This window comes from Sander vitreus, chromosome 2, assembly GCF_031162955.1.
Source record: "Sander vitreus isolate 19-12246 chromosome 2, sanVit1, whole genome shotgun sequence".
NCBI classification, from domain to species: Eukaryota; Metazoa; Chordata; class Actinopteri; order Perciformes; family Percidae; genus Sander; species Sander vitreus.
The window spans coordinates 19,247,800-19,262,799 of NC_135856.1; the positions used below are offsets into that span (position 1 = coordinate 19,247,800).

General features: G+C 41.0%; 1 protein-coding gene across 2 annotated transcripts in view; it reads right to left on the minus strand.

Moving 5' to 3' along the window:
- Positions 1 to 15,000, minus strand: part of pax5 (paired box 5) — a 59,112-nt gene that overhangs the window by 32,637 nt on the left and 11,475 nt on the right. For both annotated transcript variants that reach the window (XM_078259865.1, XM_078259873.1), the window contains exons 2-5: positions 9,929 to 10,094; positions 5,980 to 6,177; positions 5,055 to 5,119; positions 2,124 to 2,249 (exon numbers count right to left, since the gene is read on the minus strand). In XM_078259865.1, the coding sequence (XP_078115991.1) occupies positions 2,124 to 2,249; positions 5,055 to 5,119; positions 5,980 to 6,177; positions 9,929 to 10,094 (555 nt within the window). The remainder of the gene's footprint in view (positions 1 to 2,123; positions 2,250 to 5,054; positions 5,120 to 5,979; positions 6,178 to 9,928; positions 10,095 to 15,000) is intronic.

Here is a 15,000-nt window from a genome sequence, read left to right on the forward strand (position 1 = left end):
CAGCGGGGGCTGCTCTAATGGAAGCTGTGATTAGCAATGCTGTTAATTAGACCACAGAGCCAACCACGCAGACCTCTGCCACACAAACACTGCAGATAAAACACACAAGCAAAACGTGACGCCAAGCGACACAATGCTTTGTGGATGCTTCATTGAAACGTGAAGTGATACAATATTTTTGATATGAATTGTGAGACACAAGGTCCAGTCAACCAAACAAGAGACAGACCACACATGTAGCACATGGTGTAGCACATAAAGAACAAACTGAAACAATAATGCTGCTAATTAGATAACAAAGCTTCAGCTTCAACTGCAGATTCAACCCCAGAGTCTGTGCCACAGACATCAGAGCACACATAATAGTGTGGGATACATTTGTGTTATTATACATGACTCATTATTCTTGTCAATGAAATATGGCTTTATAAGAAAAGTAGACCCTTGATACAATTTGAATTGCTATAGCTGGAAAAGCACAGGTTTAACTAATAACATTACTGATGGCAGTGAACTAGCAGGCACAACACCATGGTCGTGGAACAAGAACACAAATGAAACTGAGCAATCACTTTATTAATGTTAAGTTAAACCTGTGCTGTGTTTCATTCTATTAAAAGTCAAAATGTCTGCTGTGGAAAGGACAGTTTCCATCCAAATTCAGTGCACATTTTCACCAAATATTATTGTGTGTTTCCATCCATTAGGAGTTGGGCACATCTAGAAAAACAGTTGATGGCACTAATTCTCCTATCGGGTGCCATTAAACTATTGCAGGTGCAAGGGTGTAACAAGATGACATAATTAAAAGAGCAATAGTCAAATGGTGGAAAACTAAATATGGCATTTAAGTTTATTTAATGTATCAATTTGAGGAACGTTACAGTATCCTTATGGGTCCACACAGATCTGAGTGTTAACAATACAACAACTTTTCCACCTTGGCCAAGCGCGAAAACCTTTTTCGGTTATTTGGAGTTTTTATCGAATTTCTGGTGTTTCCACTTTTTTCTTTCACATCGCAAACTCACAATTATTGAGGGACACAAAACAAGGTAAACTTTTATCCAACATGTGTACAAACTATGAGCTATCCCTTGTGTGGAGAAAGCACAGGTCTCTAGAACAAACTTTATCATTATTCATCTGTACTCAGTGTGTGTGTGTGTGTGTGTGTGTGTGTGTGTGTGTGTGTGTGTGTGTGTGTGCTACATCTAAACTCCAGACATTAAAAGTTCTTAGGGGCGGGAGGCACTAAGAAGAACACAGGGTGAAGGGCGTATGTGTGTGTCAGGTCTAAAGTCTTTGTGCTCTGCTGATGGGTAAGTGGGCTGTAGCCGAGCATATCAGAATGCACAAGGTGCACCTAGGATTCCTCCTGGAACCTGCTGAATGTTTTGGAAATTCATCAGCACTGGGACACTGTGTGTGTGTGTGTGTGTGTGTGTGTGTGTGTGTGTGTGTGTGTGTGTGTGTGTGTGTGTGTGTGTGCGTGCGTGCATGTGTTAGAGACAGAGAGCGAGAAATAGCCCCCAGTGGGGCTCTGTCACCCCCCCCCCCCTTGCTCCGACATCTGGTCCTGTCTCATTTACCGTAGGAGACTGTGTGATGGCTTTTTAATGCCACTGACACTGCCACATACACACCCACAAACATGCACACATGGATGCACATGCACGCACACACACATAAACATACAGTACATGTCAGAACCCCCTCATGTGCTAACACACACACACACACACACACACACAAGCTCACACCTCATTAACATGCATACAACATTGATTTGGTATGACAGGCTATATGATCAATAGTGCATGCATAAGCGGACTTCTCAGGTAGCTCTCCAGTGAAGCACTGTTAGTAAACAAATAGGGGTTTCTGAATGAAGATGTTTGGTTTAGAATTCCCATATTGCACCAGCACACACACACTCACACACATCTGTTATTGATCTGAGTTCTTTCCATCTGGACTCTCTATGTTGGAAGGGAAAGGAGGGGGCCATGAGGCTGCCCACATTGTGTATGTATGTTGTGTATTTGTATACCTGCACTTAAAAAATGCCATTACCACAAACTCGGACAAGCACACAAACACACAAATATTCTTTTGCACACCTTCGTCTCTCTTCCTCTTGCCCACGTCGGCAGCTGAGCTGATACCCAGAATGCCACTGATGGAGTACGAGGAGCCGGCTGAGTCGCTGGTCACTGCTGACACTTGTGTTGCCGCCACGGATGTTGCTGCAGACAATACAATGTATTGAGAAATCACAAGACAAGCGAGTGAGAAGAATAACCACATACACATTTGTATGATGTAACACTTTGAGCCTCTGAAATTTGAATGAAACGTCTGCTGCAATAATTTTTTCCACCTTACAGTATATTCAACTCAATATAAATAACATTTTAAAGAGTACCCTGCTCATGTAATCAATTATCAGAGTGATCCTCAAAATTAAACCAGATTGTAATAAATTATATTGGAGCACTGATAAACTGGGTCATCTTTTGTTTTAGGGGATTTCAAGGAATTCATGATGGATTTTGTAAAGAAAGGGATGTGCTACCATTGTAAAGCACCTTGTTTGAGGCTTATGTATAATAGAAAAGGTCACCTTTTCAGGAGCCCAATAGCACACCGTTTTATTCATATGTACTATAAAGCATCTTAAAGAATGGTTTTATTATATGATGTTAAGCAGACAAATAAAAGTGATACAGAACCTTGTGGCTGTTCCAGCATGTGTAATGTTGAGTCATATGCTACTACATTTTACTTTTTACTTGAAGAGCATCACTTACGTCTTGATTCAGTTATTTATTATACCTTCACAGATGGAAGATACAAAACAAAAACCAATGAGTGAAATCCCACTTTTCTCTCCCTAAAGTCAACATAGATGCCCTTTAATCCTCTAAAACTTTTACTCAGCCATACAGACCAAATCGAGGCTTGAAATAAAAAAAAGGACATGAGTCTGTCTGTGTTTTGCCCCTCGTTGCATCTCTCTCTAATCTTCCCCCTGGAGGAGACAAGTTCCTCGCTGGGCGAAACAACAACATACTTGTCACCGCTTCAGTCACACACACTCACACACACACACACACACACACACACACACACACACACACACACACACACACACACACACACACACACACGCACACACACACACACACACATTCTGCAACCTCCTGACACACACACAAACACAGGCACACACCGAAACATACAGTCACTCATTCCTTGGTCCCTTATCTGTGCCCCTGTAAGCGGACATGGGGTTGAGTGACAGTATGGTATCCCAGGAGGGACAGAAAGGTGTGGAGACAGACATCCTAATCCTCTCTCCCAGCAGAACCCCCAAACACAGAAAAACAAGACCGAAAAGGGAATAAAAAAGAAACGATAAACCAGAGGATCAAGGTCCCTTCCAGACGTTATTCCTTCGCTAACGACAAGGAGTGTATAATGAATGCATATCCCTCCTTTTCCCATCACTTGATTTAGCACTTCAATTATCTGATTTTCCTTTCTCTTTCTTTTCACTCTTTTTTATCAGACGTAACGCTTTTATTCTGCAAATCCAAATGTTCAATTTTCCGCCTGGGAGTGGGACCCATTTATCTGTGTAATCTGTAAGCGTGCATGTGTGTGTGTGTGTGTGTGTGTGTGTGTGTGTGTGTGTGTGTGTGTGTGTGTGTGTGTGTGTGTGTGTGTGTGTGTGTGTGTGTGTGTGTGTGTGTGTGTGTGTGTGTGTGTGTGTGTGTGTGTGTGTGTAAAAGGCAGGAGTCAGGGAGCAGTGTGTGTGAAATTAATTTAGATTAATAGACAATGTGCGATTATAAAGATATGAGAGACACCGAAACACAATCCACTGTAGGGCAAAGTGAGGAAGAGAGAGAGAGAGAGAAAGAGAGAGAGAGAGAGAGAGAGAGAGAGAGAGAGACTCATATTTATTTGTACTCTGAAATATTTATCTAGTTAAAGGAAATAATGTTTCAGTCATAGCTGTAATAGATATATTGCTTTAGTCTGTAACATAATTAGAAACTACAAATGAGCAGCCAAACCATGTAAATCTGAAGGAGAGTCAAGGGTTTTTTTGATCAAGAATATTAAATTCACTCACCAAACCTCAAAATCAGATGGAAGATTACTTTTTTTGCTTATTTAATGTTGGCAAAACAAAACATGGCCAAATAACCCACAAACAGGCACAAAACGGCAGCAATAAGCTGTATGTGATCATTTGGTTGAACACAAACTCATTTAAGATTAGGCAGATGACAGGTACAGTAGACCAGTCATAATTCAGAACCTGCTTTGAGGCCATTTTAGTTCATTATGTGATTTAGTGGTGCATATTTCCAAATTTGCGATTAATCAAATGAACACAAACCAACTGACACATTATAAATGTGGGCCTTGGTAGCCCCTGAGGGGTCCTTGGGGCAGTTGCACGCTTTGTCCGGTCCAGCCTTAATCCATAATCCAGCCTTGCTGTAAACTAGAATTTGTGAACATACTGTCTATTCAGAATTACGATATCCATTAGCAGACATTTTAATGCTTATGATAATTGTTTTATGGGCATTAAGCTGGACGCCTTTGCATGTTGTCCTCCCTCACTCTCTCACTTTGTTATCCTGTCAGCTCTCCACTGTACACTCAACAATAAGGACAAAAAAAGTACTTTAAGTACTCTAAATTATTAACACACAAACCCTACATTTACCTTAATTAAAAATATGAATGTTCTTACTGTAATAAGCAGAAAATTAACAAAACAGAAACCTACATCCAATAACTAATTTGACCTTACTCTTCATTTTAGAACATATTGATTACAGTAAAGCATTCAAGCAAAGACCTTCATGGCACACAACATTTCTTTTCACTGTGAGTTAAGGTCCAGAATTTCAATGTTTCATTGTTCCACATGTGGCACACAGGCTCCTAAGAGATTCACACAAAAACGGCTCTACTGTAACATTTGCTTTGACAGTTCAAAACAGGATTTCTTATAGCAGCAGACCTACCTAAGTTGTGAGCCGACACTGAGCCTGTTTGGCCGGGCGGCTGCTGAACCTTTGTCCGAATGATCCTGCAGGAGGAGAGAAGAGATATTAGTGTGTGTGTGTGTGTGTGTGTGTGTGTGTGTGTGTGTGTGTGTGTGTGTGTGTGTGTGTGTGTGTGTGTGTGTGTGTGTGTGTGTGTGTGTGTGTGTGTGTGTGTGTGTGTGTGTGAGAGAGGATTCTAAATGACAGAGAGAACATGACCATCGTGGGAGCTAAACTGTGTGTGTGTGTGTGTGTGTGTGTGTGTGTGTGTGTGTGTGTGTGTGTGTGTGTGTGTGTGTGTGTGTGTGTGTGTGTGAAGTGGCTAAGGCAGGCTGACATGGCAGAGGGGCCTCACACTTCCTGCTTGGCTGCTCATGCAAGCCTTTTCTTCCTCTTTCCTTTCCTTTCTTTTCCTTTCCTCCCCTTTTCCTCTCCTCTCATGTCCTCTCCTTTCCTTTCCTTTTCCTTTCTTTCCTTTCTTTTTGTGTCTGTTTCTGTCCTTACTCTCACACACCTTCCTTCTCTTTTGTCTGTCTTTTTTGCTCATTCCTTCTCTCTCTTATTTCCCTATCCCTCCCTCTCTCTCTGCCTCTATGCTCAGGGGAAAGGGTTGTCATTGTACCATCGTGTTGAACCACTGAACTGCAGCCACTTCATACATATGGAGACTGGGGCCTCTTTGCCATTCTCTTTACCACACACAAACACACACACACACACACACACACACACACACACACACACACGCACACACACACACACACACATATATACACACACACACACACACACACACACACACATAAAGCACACAATATTATATTGCTCTGAACTCTAACTACACTCAGTACCTGTTGCTATAAGTTGATACTTAAACACACACAGATGACACAGACTGTAGTACCTGTTGATGGAGCTGACACTTGGGACGCTGTCGTTGTCACACACTCTCTCGGCCAGGAGCCTATCCCGGATCTCCCAGGCAAACATGGTGGGGTTTTGGCGTTTGTAATCGGCGATCTTGTCGACCACTTTGGGAGTAGCAACCTTTGGTTTGGATCCCCCGATTACCCCGGGACGGATACTGCCCGTTTCATAGTACCTGCCAATCAAAGCGCAGAAGATGCTCGCGTTGGTCATGAGGGGCAACACAAGAAGGTTGTAGTATTTCTAGAAGAGAGTACTGTATATAGTAAAAACTGTTGAAAGGTTGAATATGTTCCATTTAAACTTGTTAAATCATATTGCCTCTAGTCCCCAGGGTGTTTTAATTAAGTTAAAATGTACTATGTCATCTTGAAATTTAAAAAATGAACTCTAAAAGATCCAAAATAGTATAAAAACATATATGCATGTAATGTAACAAGGATAAGGCTGAGAAGTTTAATCAGGTTAGTATATACCTGACTGTGTGACCTGACTAATTGATCTGATGTTTGTTGTCTAATTTTATTTTATGTATCAATACAGATGATAGTGCAAAAGTAATCAAATCCCACCTAAATAAGAAAAGGTTTACATAGAGGCTATTTTATACTTTTCTTGTTGTCAACAAGTCTTGTTGTCTGGTGGTCTTGTTGTTTGTGGTCCTCCGCACCAAGCCCATTGGTTCCTACTGAAGATGTAAATCTTTAAAAATTGGTCACAAATATATAGTTTAATTCGCTTTCAAGCTTGACCCTTTCTGAGAACAGCTGGGTACTGTAGTTTTTTAGCAAGAATTACTCAAGCAGGAGCATATAGTGCATTTTTACTGGGGACTATGTTCAGTTTCAGAATTTGGTGCATTTGTGACACTTTACACCTTGTGGTGATTTGGACATGTTTTACTCTCTCTTAGTCTCAACTCGTTCCCTTCTTGGCTCCTCAGTAGATGAACAACCTTCCCACTGCGGTCAGGACTTTGGCTTGAATTCAAACTCTTCAAAAAACACTTCATGTCTCTCTGGCCTGTCCCTCACCCTCCTCCTCCATTTGCACCTGATCTAGAAAAAAAGATCATCCTCCTGTCTTGTGTCGCATTGCTTGCAGGATAGGTAGGTTCACATTCTCATTGTCCATACTGACAAAGTGAAGTAAAGTGATTGATGGGATGCACAATTCACAGAGCTTATCTTTTGCAAAAATGCAAGTCAGCTGAAGCTAATATGAGTCTGATTTAGTCATATCAAGTGGTTATCTTCCAAAGTCACAGTATTTTTAGTATGAAATTCCCTTTGTGCACAGTATATCCTTCCACTGCCGTTTGAAAAAATGTAAACCTATTCTCTAACCAACCATTTTTATATTATATCTTTGATAAAGACAGAGACAAAAAAAAATATAACAAATGCCATATATGTTGACTCTAACAACTTGATCATCATATCATATATTTACGAGGAAATATAAACTGATAACTCGAGCTACATTTAGGACTATTGTAAATTCTAGGGTAAAGGACTCCATTGGTATTTGTCTCTGCTGTTATCTCTATTTGGCCTTTTTAGTTTTGTTGTCTGTTTTCATTACATTTTTTCTGTTAGATCACTTTTGTCTGAAATTGTTTATGCTGCTGCTTTGGTGTCCCTTGCAAAAAAGGTCTTCAACCCTCAGACTAAGAAAAGAAAACTTTCTCCAGGCACTCTTACAGAGCAAGGGAATAAGTTATATTTAATGCCCTAAATTAGTCGGGCATATTTGGTCTTCATCAGGGCGGAAAGAGTACTCTACATCAACCAACCGATACAGAGAAAACTATTATTGTAATGATATAAAAATGTTAATATCATATCAATAAAAATAATGAAATTAGACCACTCAGTATGATGCAGCCCCATCAATATGCTAAGGTTCCCTTGACTTACTACTTGTGAAACTGGCCTCGTCATTATTTTCAGTGCTTAAATTTCGGTAAAATAAAAACCTAACTACAAGATGTTTCTAATGTCACAGTCATTAGAACGAACTGTGGATAACAGTGTCAGCTAAATGACCAAATGTGATGCCAAAAATATTTATGATGTCTGAGTCGTGCTGGCTGTTGTTCTTTTTGGAAATTTCACATTGTGACACAGAGGTAAGAAGAGGGTGGTACTGACACACACACACACACACACACACACACACACACACACACACACACACACACACACACACACACACTAATGCAAACACTCACAGATTCAGGCGTTTCGTGTCCACCATGGCTATTTCATGAATGTATTTGCATGCAGAAGGGGCATGTGGGCAGGGGGTGGGAGGACAGCAAATGTGCTACACAGCTTGCAGAAAAAGGGGGGTGGAGTGTATGGATGCAAGCTGTCAGTCAGTCTTAAACCTGCTCTCTCTCTTTCTCCCCCCCCTCTCTCTCTCCACCGCTGTACGGTAGAGTAATCCCTTCCGTGAAGATGTGTGTTCCTGTAAATGTGCGTTTTCTTGTCTCTTGTCTCTCTCTGTGTGTGTGTGTGTGTGTGTGTGTGTGTGTGTGTGTGTGTGTGTGTGTGTGTGTGTGTGTGTGTGTGTGTGTGTGTGTGTGTGTGTATGTATATGTGGGTGTAGCACATTTTGACTTTTCACAGCTGGAGTATAAACACAGCTAAAGGAAAAAACAATCTATTTCCAAATGGAAAACTATTTAAATTATTCACAGCTGAATCATTGGTGAATAAACGAGCATGGTTATTGATATCCGCACAACGATGAGCTAATACACACACACACACACACACACACACACACACACACACACACACACACAGAGTAGTAGAGTTGGTGTTTTTTGTTCTGCTGGCACCAGAGAGACAGAGAGGAGAGGATAAAACAACCCTCTTTCCCTCCCTCCTTCCATCCCTCGATCCCCTCTCCTCCCCCCTCACGGTAACGCTTCAGTGAGTTGAACGGCCAGGACAGGGGAGAGAGAGGAAGATAGAGAGAGGAAGACAGAAAAAGACAGAGTGAGAGAGAGAGAGAGAGAGAGAGAGAGAGAGAGAGAGAGAAAGAGAGGCAAGGGAGAACAATGACCAACACATATTTTGATATAGCTGAGGGTCGCTGTAGCTAATCCTTCCCCTCCGCCCTCAAATGGCCTCTCTGTCTCTCATTCGTTTTTTCCTGCACTCTTCTTCTTTAACACGCCTTTTCCTTTTGATTGTGTTCCTTGTTCTTGTCTTTCTCCCTTTCTCCATCTCCCTCTGTCTTTTTTTCTTTTCTTTTTTAGGGTGCAGAAATATGGTGCCACTTTCATTTTGATGCTAATTCCCAAAAGTGATGAATCTTTTCCCTTTTGTCCCCCTTTCTTCTCCGGGGACGAAACGAGCAGGGATTTACTCTTGAATTTAGCTTTGAAAAGGCAAAGAGAGAGAGAAAAGGGGGGGTGAAGAGAGACATAGAAATATTGAGAGGAGTCGGATGTGAAATACAGGAAACAGAGAGGGGAGTGGAAGGTTAAATAGGCAAAAAAAAAAAAAAAGAGTAGAGAACAGAATGTGAGAGGCAAGCTAAAACAAAATCAGCTTGTATTTGTACATGATGCTGAGGGAATCAAAGAAATGGCAGAATGGACACTACATAAATGAGTCAGTGTGACCTTACAGGAGCTTCAGTTTGACACATGCTTAGCCGACACTGAACCTGTGTGCTGACAAAAAAACTAAGCAGGATGACCCAAAAATTAACCAGATACTTAATTCTAAAAAAAAAAATGGCATCAAACCCGGAAGCCAACATTTTTATACACCTTAGCCAATCGTTCGAGGCACGACAGCAGGTCACACTACCTCACAGTCTGTCAGCACACTGTTGAGTGTGTAAAAAGGGTCTAAATATTTTCAGCGCTGGTACTATATGGTCGTAGGTGTTTGTGTGCCTTTTACCTGCCCAGTATTTTGCTGACACATCCATGGCTGACTCGTAGCTGGCGTGAGATGTCGCAGGGTCGAACCCCTTGGTGGGCGAGCTCCACTATTCGCTGGCGAACCACATCTGGGAGGGGCCTGCCGTTTACAAACACACCTCCGAGCTGGTTCACTCCGCCATGTCCTAGAAGACAGAGAGAGAAAAGGAAGTTTGAAATCAATCAAGGTCAAGGATGAGTGAGAGAGAGAAATATTATGGCTGCCTAGAAATTTAATTAGGTTACAGGCAAAATAAAGAGACAAAGATAAACGTATTAAAATGTGAGTGACCAAATGAAGGTTGATGAGGCAATGATGAGACGAGGATTTTAGAGGACTAAACAATTGTGGCTTTAGCTACATGTGCATCACATAAAAAGTACACAGTGATCAACAAAATCAATGATAAAAAATTAAAACATTTACTTCATCAATAATGTCCGAAGCACGGTCTTCCTTCTAATTAGATTATTGGAAGGACGTGACAGAAAAATTGGACAGGCACAAGAATGTCACACATGTTGCACATTAAGAAACTCTTGCTTTTCCAACAAGATTCTTGATTCTTCATGTCAACCTCGTGTACTCTCGTACTGGATTAAATAAAAGCATATTTTAAAAAGACAGACTGACTTAGACCTGACACAAGAGTCGTCCATTGCTGACTGCTGAACAGCTCCATTGAAGCAGTTGGAGTTAAAATGCCTTGCTTAAAGGCTGTTCAGTCATGTATCAGTCATGTTTACATAAACACCACATCCAATAGCCACATTCCAGTCTGGATTAAAGTGTCCACATTATTATCCACTTATTTGCTCGGCTTTAATGCCGCCTGTTCTCACCCTCATGGATATCTCTTGTTCAGTGAAAGACAAAAGTCAACCGACAACTGGCTTCAACAAAAACACTATTTTGTGTTTGTGCCATTAACATGTTGTTTTTGTGGGTCAACAGTTTGTAAAGCTGTATTCTCACATTAAAACATGTTTAGTGGAAATCTAAGCATGTCAGCTCCCTTGAATCACTGACAAACAGAAAATATAATTGCATGTAAAACTAAAAAATCTTATGAAGCTACTGGAGTTGCTTTGTGTGTGTGTGTATATATACTGTATATATATTATTTTTATGAGGTTTGGTTAAGAAATATTAACTTCAGCAGAGTCACACTTTCTGGGCTATGATCCCACAGCTGCTGGAGTCCATTTACTATCTCAAATACATCTGAGTTCTCTCTTGCCACTGATTTATCTGGCTCAGCATAATAATACCAGTTTGACTATTCCAAAGTGCAAACTTTGCCCATTATCACCAAGGGCAGAGTAAGCTAAGATCTTAAGTAAATGAGGGGATTTCAATTAATTATTGACCAAGGCCTGGCCCTGGCAACTTTCAGAAGGATACCACTAATATCCCCCCTGAGGGATGAAAGTATAGGGAAAATGAATGAAAGAGAATACGACTGGTTTACACATGAATAGACTAGAATAGAACAGAATACAAGCTGAACCTTTACCTAATTCTGTTTGTGGGATTGTTAAAAACGTTTTTTAAGACTTTGCTCTTCTGCTACTGTAACTATTTCGACATAGAAATTCTGCCTGTTACAGTAATCCATCTGACAAACTTAAATTTGTGATCGACAGATTTAAATAGCAGCAGCAAAGAAGCAGGGACAATGAATAGAACAACGGGTGGGAATTGGAGCAAAGTATAAAGAGGGATATATCCATCTTGTCAGAATATAATGAAAAATGTCCCACGGTGACATCTCTAAATTACTTGTTTTGTCCGACCAACAGCCCAAAATGCAAAGATATACTCAGTTCACTTTCATGGAAGACTAACTATCACATTGGAGAAGCTGAAACCAGAAAATAATTGCCATTTTTGCTAAAAAATGAATGAAGCGATTATCGATTATCAAACGTATTGCCAATTTTTTGCTGTCAATTGACTTATTGATTAACCAACAAATTGAGCTCAGCTCTAATACCAGTTCTGGAGCATATCCCAACATGTACCGGAGGAGAGGCAGGGTAGACCTCGGTTGGGTCAGCAGTCAGACGCCTCTGCAAACTCTCATTGAAAGGCTCGAAACAGCCATGTCAAGTCAGAAAGTGTAGACACTTCTTGCTGTGAGACGACAACGCTAACCACTGTATCAGCCAATATATTTATATATAATAATATAATATAGTCAGCAGCAGTAGTGGGATACATAGGAGGAAATAAGTGGAACTATTTGGGCCACACTCTCTCTCTCGCTCCCCAATAGTGTGTGTGTGTGTGTGTGTGTGTGTGTGTGTGTGTGTGTGTGTGTGTGTGTGTGTGTGTACTGTATATGTATACACCAAAGGCAGAGTATAAATCAACCAGATTTTTTTTCTACCACATAATCCACTGGCTTTTGTATTACCATAGTGATTACGTCTTTAGGGGAAACACACACACACACACACACACACACACACACACAGACACGCACACACTAATCCTAGCTGTGGGGGTAATAGATTTTAAACACATTACCCCAGCAGGGATACCCCCTTAAACACAACACTGTCCCCTGAACCTGTCCCCCTGTCCTCTTCTTCCCTCCATCAGCATAAAATAAAGAAACCAACACACACACGCACGCACACACGCGCACACACACACACACAGACACACACACACACACACACACACACACAGACAAACACACACTCTCTCCTCCAGCTCAAATATAAATAGATCACACATTGAGGATAAAAACAAAAATGTGAAGTCTACAGTCTCATTCTGTGAAATCAAACAAAGCTATTTCTAAAAGGCTGATGCGGGCGGTCACTCTCTTCCTTACTACTTTATTTTTTGAGATAGAAGAAGCCTCATTATGCAGATGCCTGCTGCAGACAGCACAATTTGAAAAGCAATCGCTCTTTACAAAAGACACCAATATATAGACAGAGTCATATTTGTGCAGTATGAAAGCTGGGCTCAACCAAGCCTCAAAGTCTAAATGGCATGAACTGTAACGACCAGCATGAACTTTAAAGACAATATTATCACATCAGCTGTATCAAAAGCATTTGTCATTTATCATAGAATCTGTGGAGCAATCTACTAAATTAAAGCATACGTGTTTTAATTTTTCATATTTGTGTTGGCATGGCTGTGGTATGACAGGTGCACTAACGGGGCACTCTGGAGGAGCTTTGTCAAGTCTTGAGAAAATAACCCTCATGATGTTGTCAGTTATCCCAGCTTTGGGTAAACTACAAATTACAGAAACACTGCTTTAATGCTGTGCTTGTGTCTAAGGCATTTGCATTATGGGAAATGTAGGATCCAGTGTTTTTAGAGTTTGACCCATACTAGGGACTAAAAGTCATGATGTCTGTGGGTTAGATGTTGACTATTCTTTTTAAAATGTATCTCTCACAAGTCCCTTGATTTTACGGATATGCAATACTAAATCTCACCCTTTTAGTAAATCATCGTCATTCTGGGCTTAGGTAATATATGTTTTTTGAGTGTGTAAATATTTCCTTATGCCCTTAGTATGTCTGATGGCCAGCAGTGCATTAAATATCACGTGTGACACAGAGTTGTCTCTGAATGAAGATGATCTTTTATTGAGAATTGACCGTTTCAACTTGGTGAACTGGTTTATTTGGATTATTTGGTATCCATAGAAAAAGCAGCTCCAGCACAGAATTTGGAGCATACATCCAGGAAGCTGTTTTGTAACTACTTCTGCTCTTTGAAATAATGTTAAACAGAGATCTGTAAGATATCCCGCATATTATGATTATTTGTTGGCTGAGTGAGCCTGCTGGTAGTTTTTAATGTAAGCTGGTATTACTCTGCTCCTGGGCCAGTGCAGGGTGGAGCGTCAAGTCAATTTTATTTACATGCATCACCTAAAATCACAGTTCTCAAGTTTGCCTTAAAGGGATTTACAATCTGTGAAGCAGACTCAATCATTAGATCCTCGATTCACTGGAGATACAGAGAACCACCCTACTCTGTCACTGCTGAACCCCACAGGTTTTGTTTTTTTTAACATGTTTGAGACATGTTATGCCTTTATTAAAAAGTTGATAGTAGAGAGATGATTGGAGGGTCCCGGGCTGGACTTGAACCGGGGATGTTGCCAATCATGGTCAGCACCTTAAGCCTAGCCCACCTGAACCCCACTGTTCTTGTGGTCTTTTCTGTAATCCTGTGATTTTACTGGAAATCATGACTGTAATCATGCACTGGGATGCAGAGAGCCCTCCACACACACACACACACCTCCACACACACACACACACACACACACACACACACACACACACACACACACACACACACACACACACACACACACACATTCAGATATTCTTCAAAGCAAGAACGGGCCTGCTGACCTACATGGACTAATTCAAGTCCTTAACACCCACTCCCTGTGAATGTTTTGTGTGAAGGCATTATTCCTTCCTCCTCTCTTTATTATTATGTCCCGAAACCTTTCGATGAATAAAAGCACAGTTTTCGCAGGGTCGTTTATAGAAACCGACTGTGCTACGTCCTCCTCACCACAGGTATCTGCAGTGAAGACTCTCTCCCCCTCTCCCTCCCCCACTCTCCCGCTTTCTCAGATAAGAGTAAATGAAATGGTTCCTTTCACCCTTCCTATCTGGGCCAGGGCATGCAATACGCCTTACTTTGAAGAGATGGAGAGGAATGACTTGTGACCTACAAAAACCTCCAGATAACTATTTATTCACTTATCTGTGTATTTACTGTTGGCATTAGACGTTCAGACTCTTACCATCATGGGTTAGGTTATCGGGATTATGTGTTTGAAATTTATTTTCCGAGCATATACATACCGATAGGGACAACGGAATAACTTACACATTCTATCAAGGCATTTGTTTATCGGCCACTGTAGCATAATTCTCTAAATAAGTAGCAGTAGCATATATATGCCATGTTTTTACACGTTAGGCATTAGGTAGTGCACAAAATGATGCCGGAATAGATTGAGACTACACAGTAAATTTGATCTTGCAGAT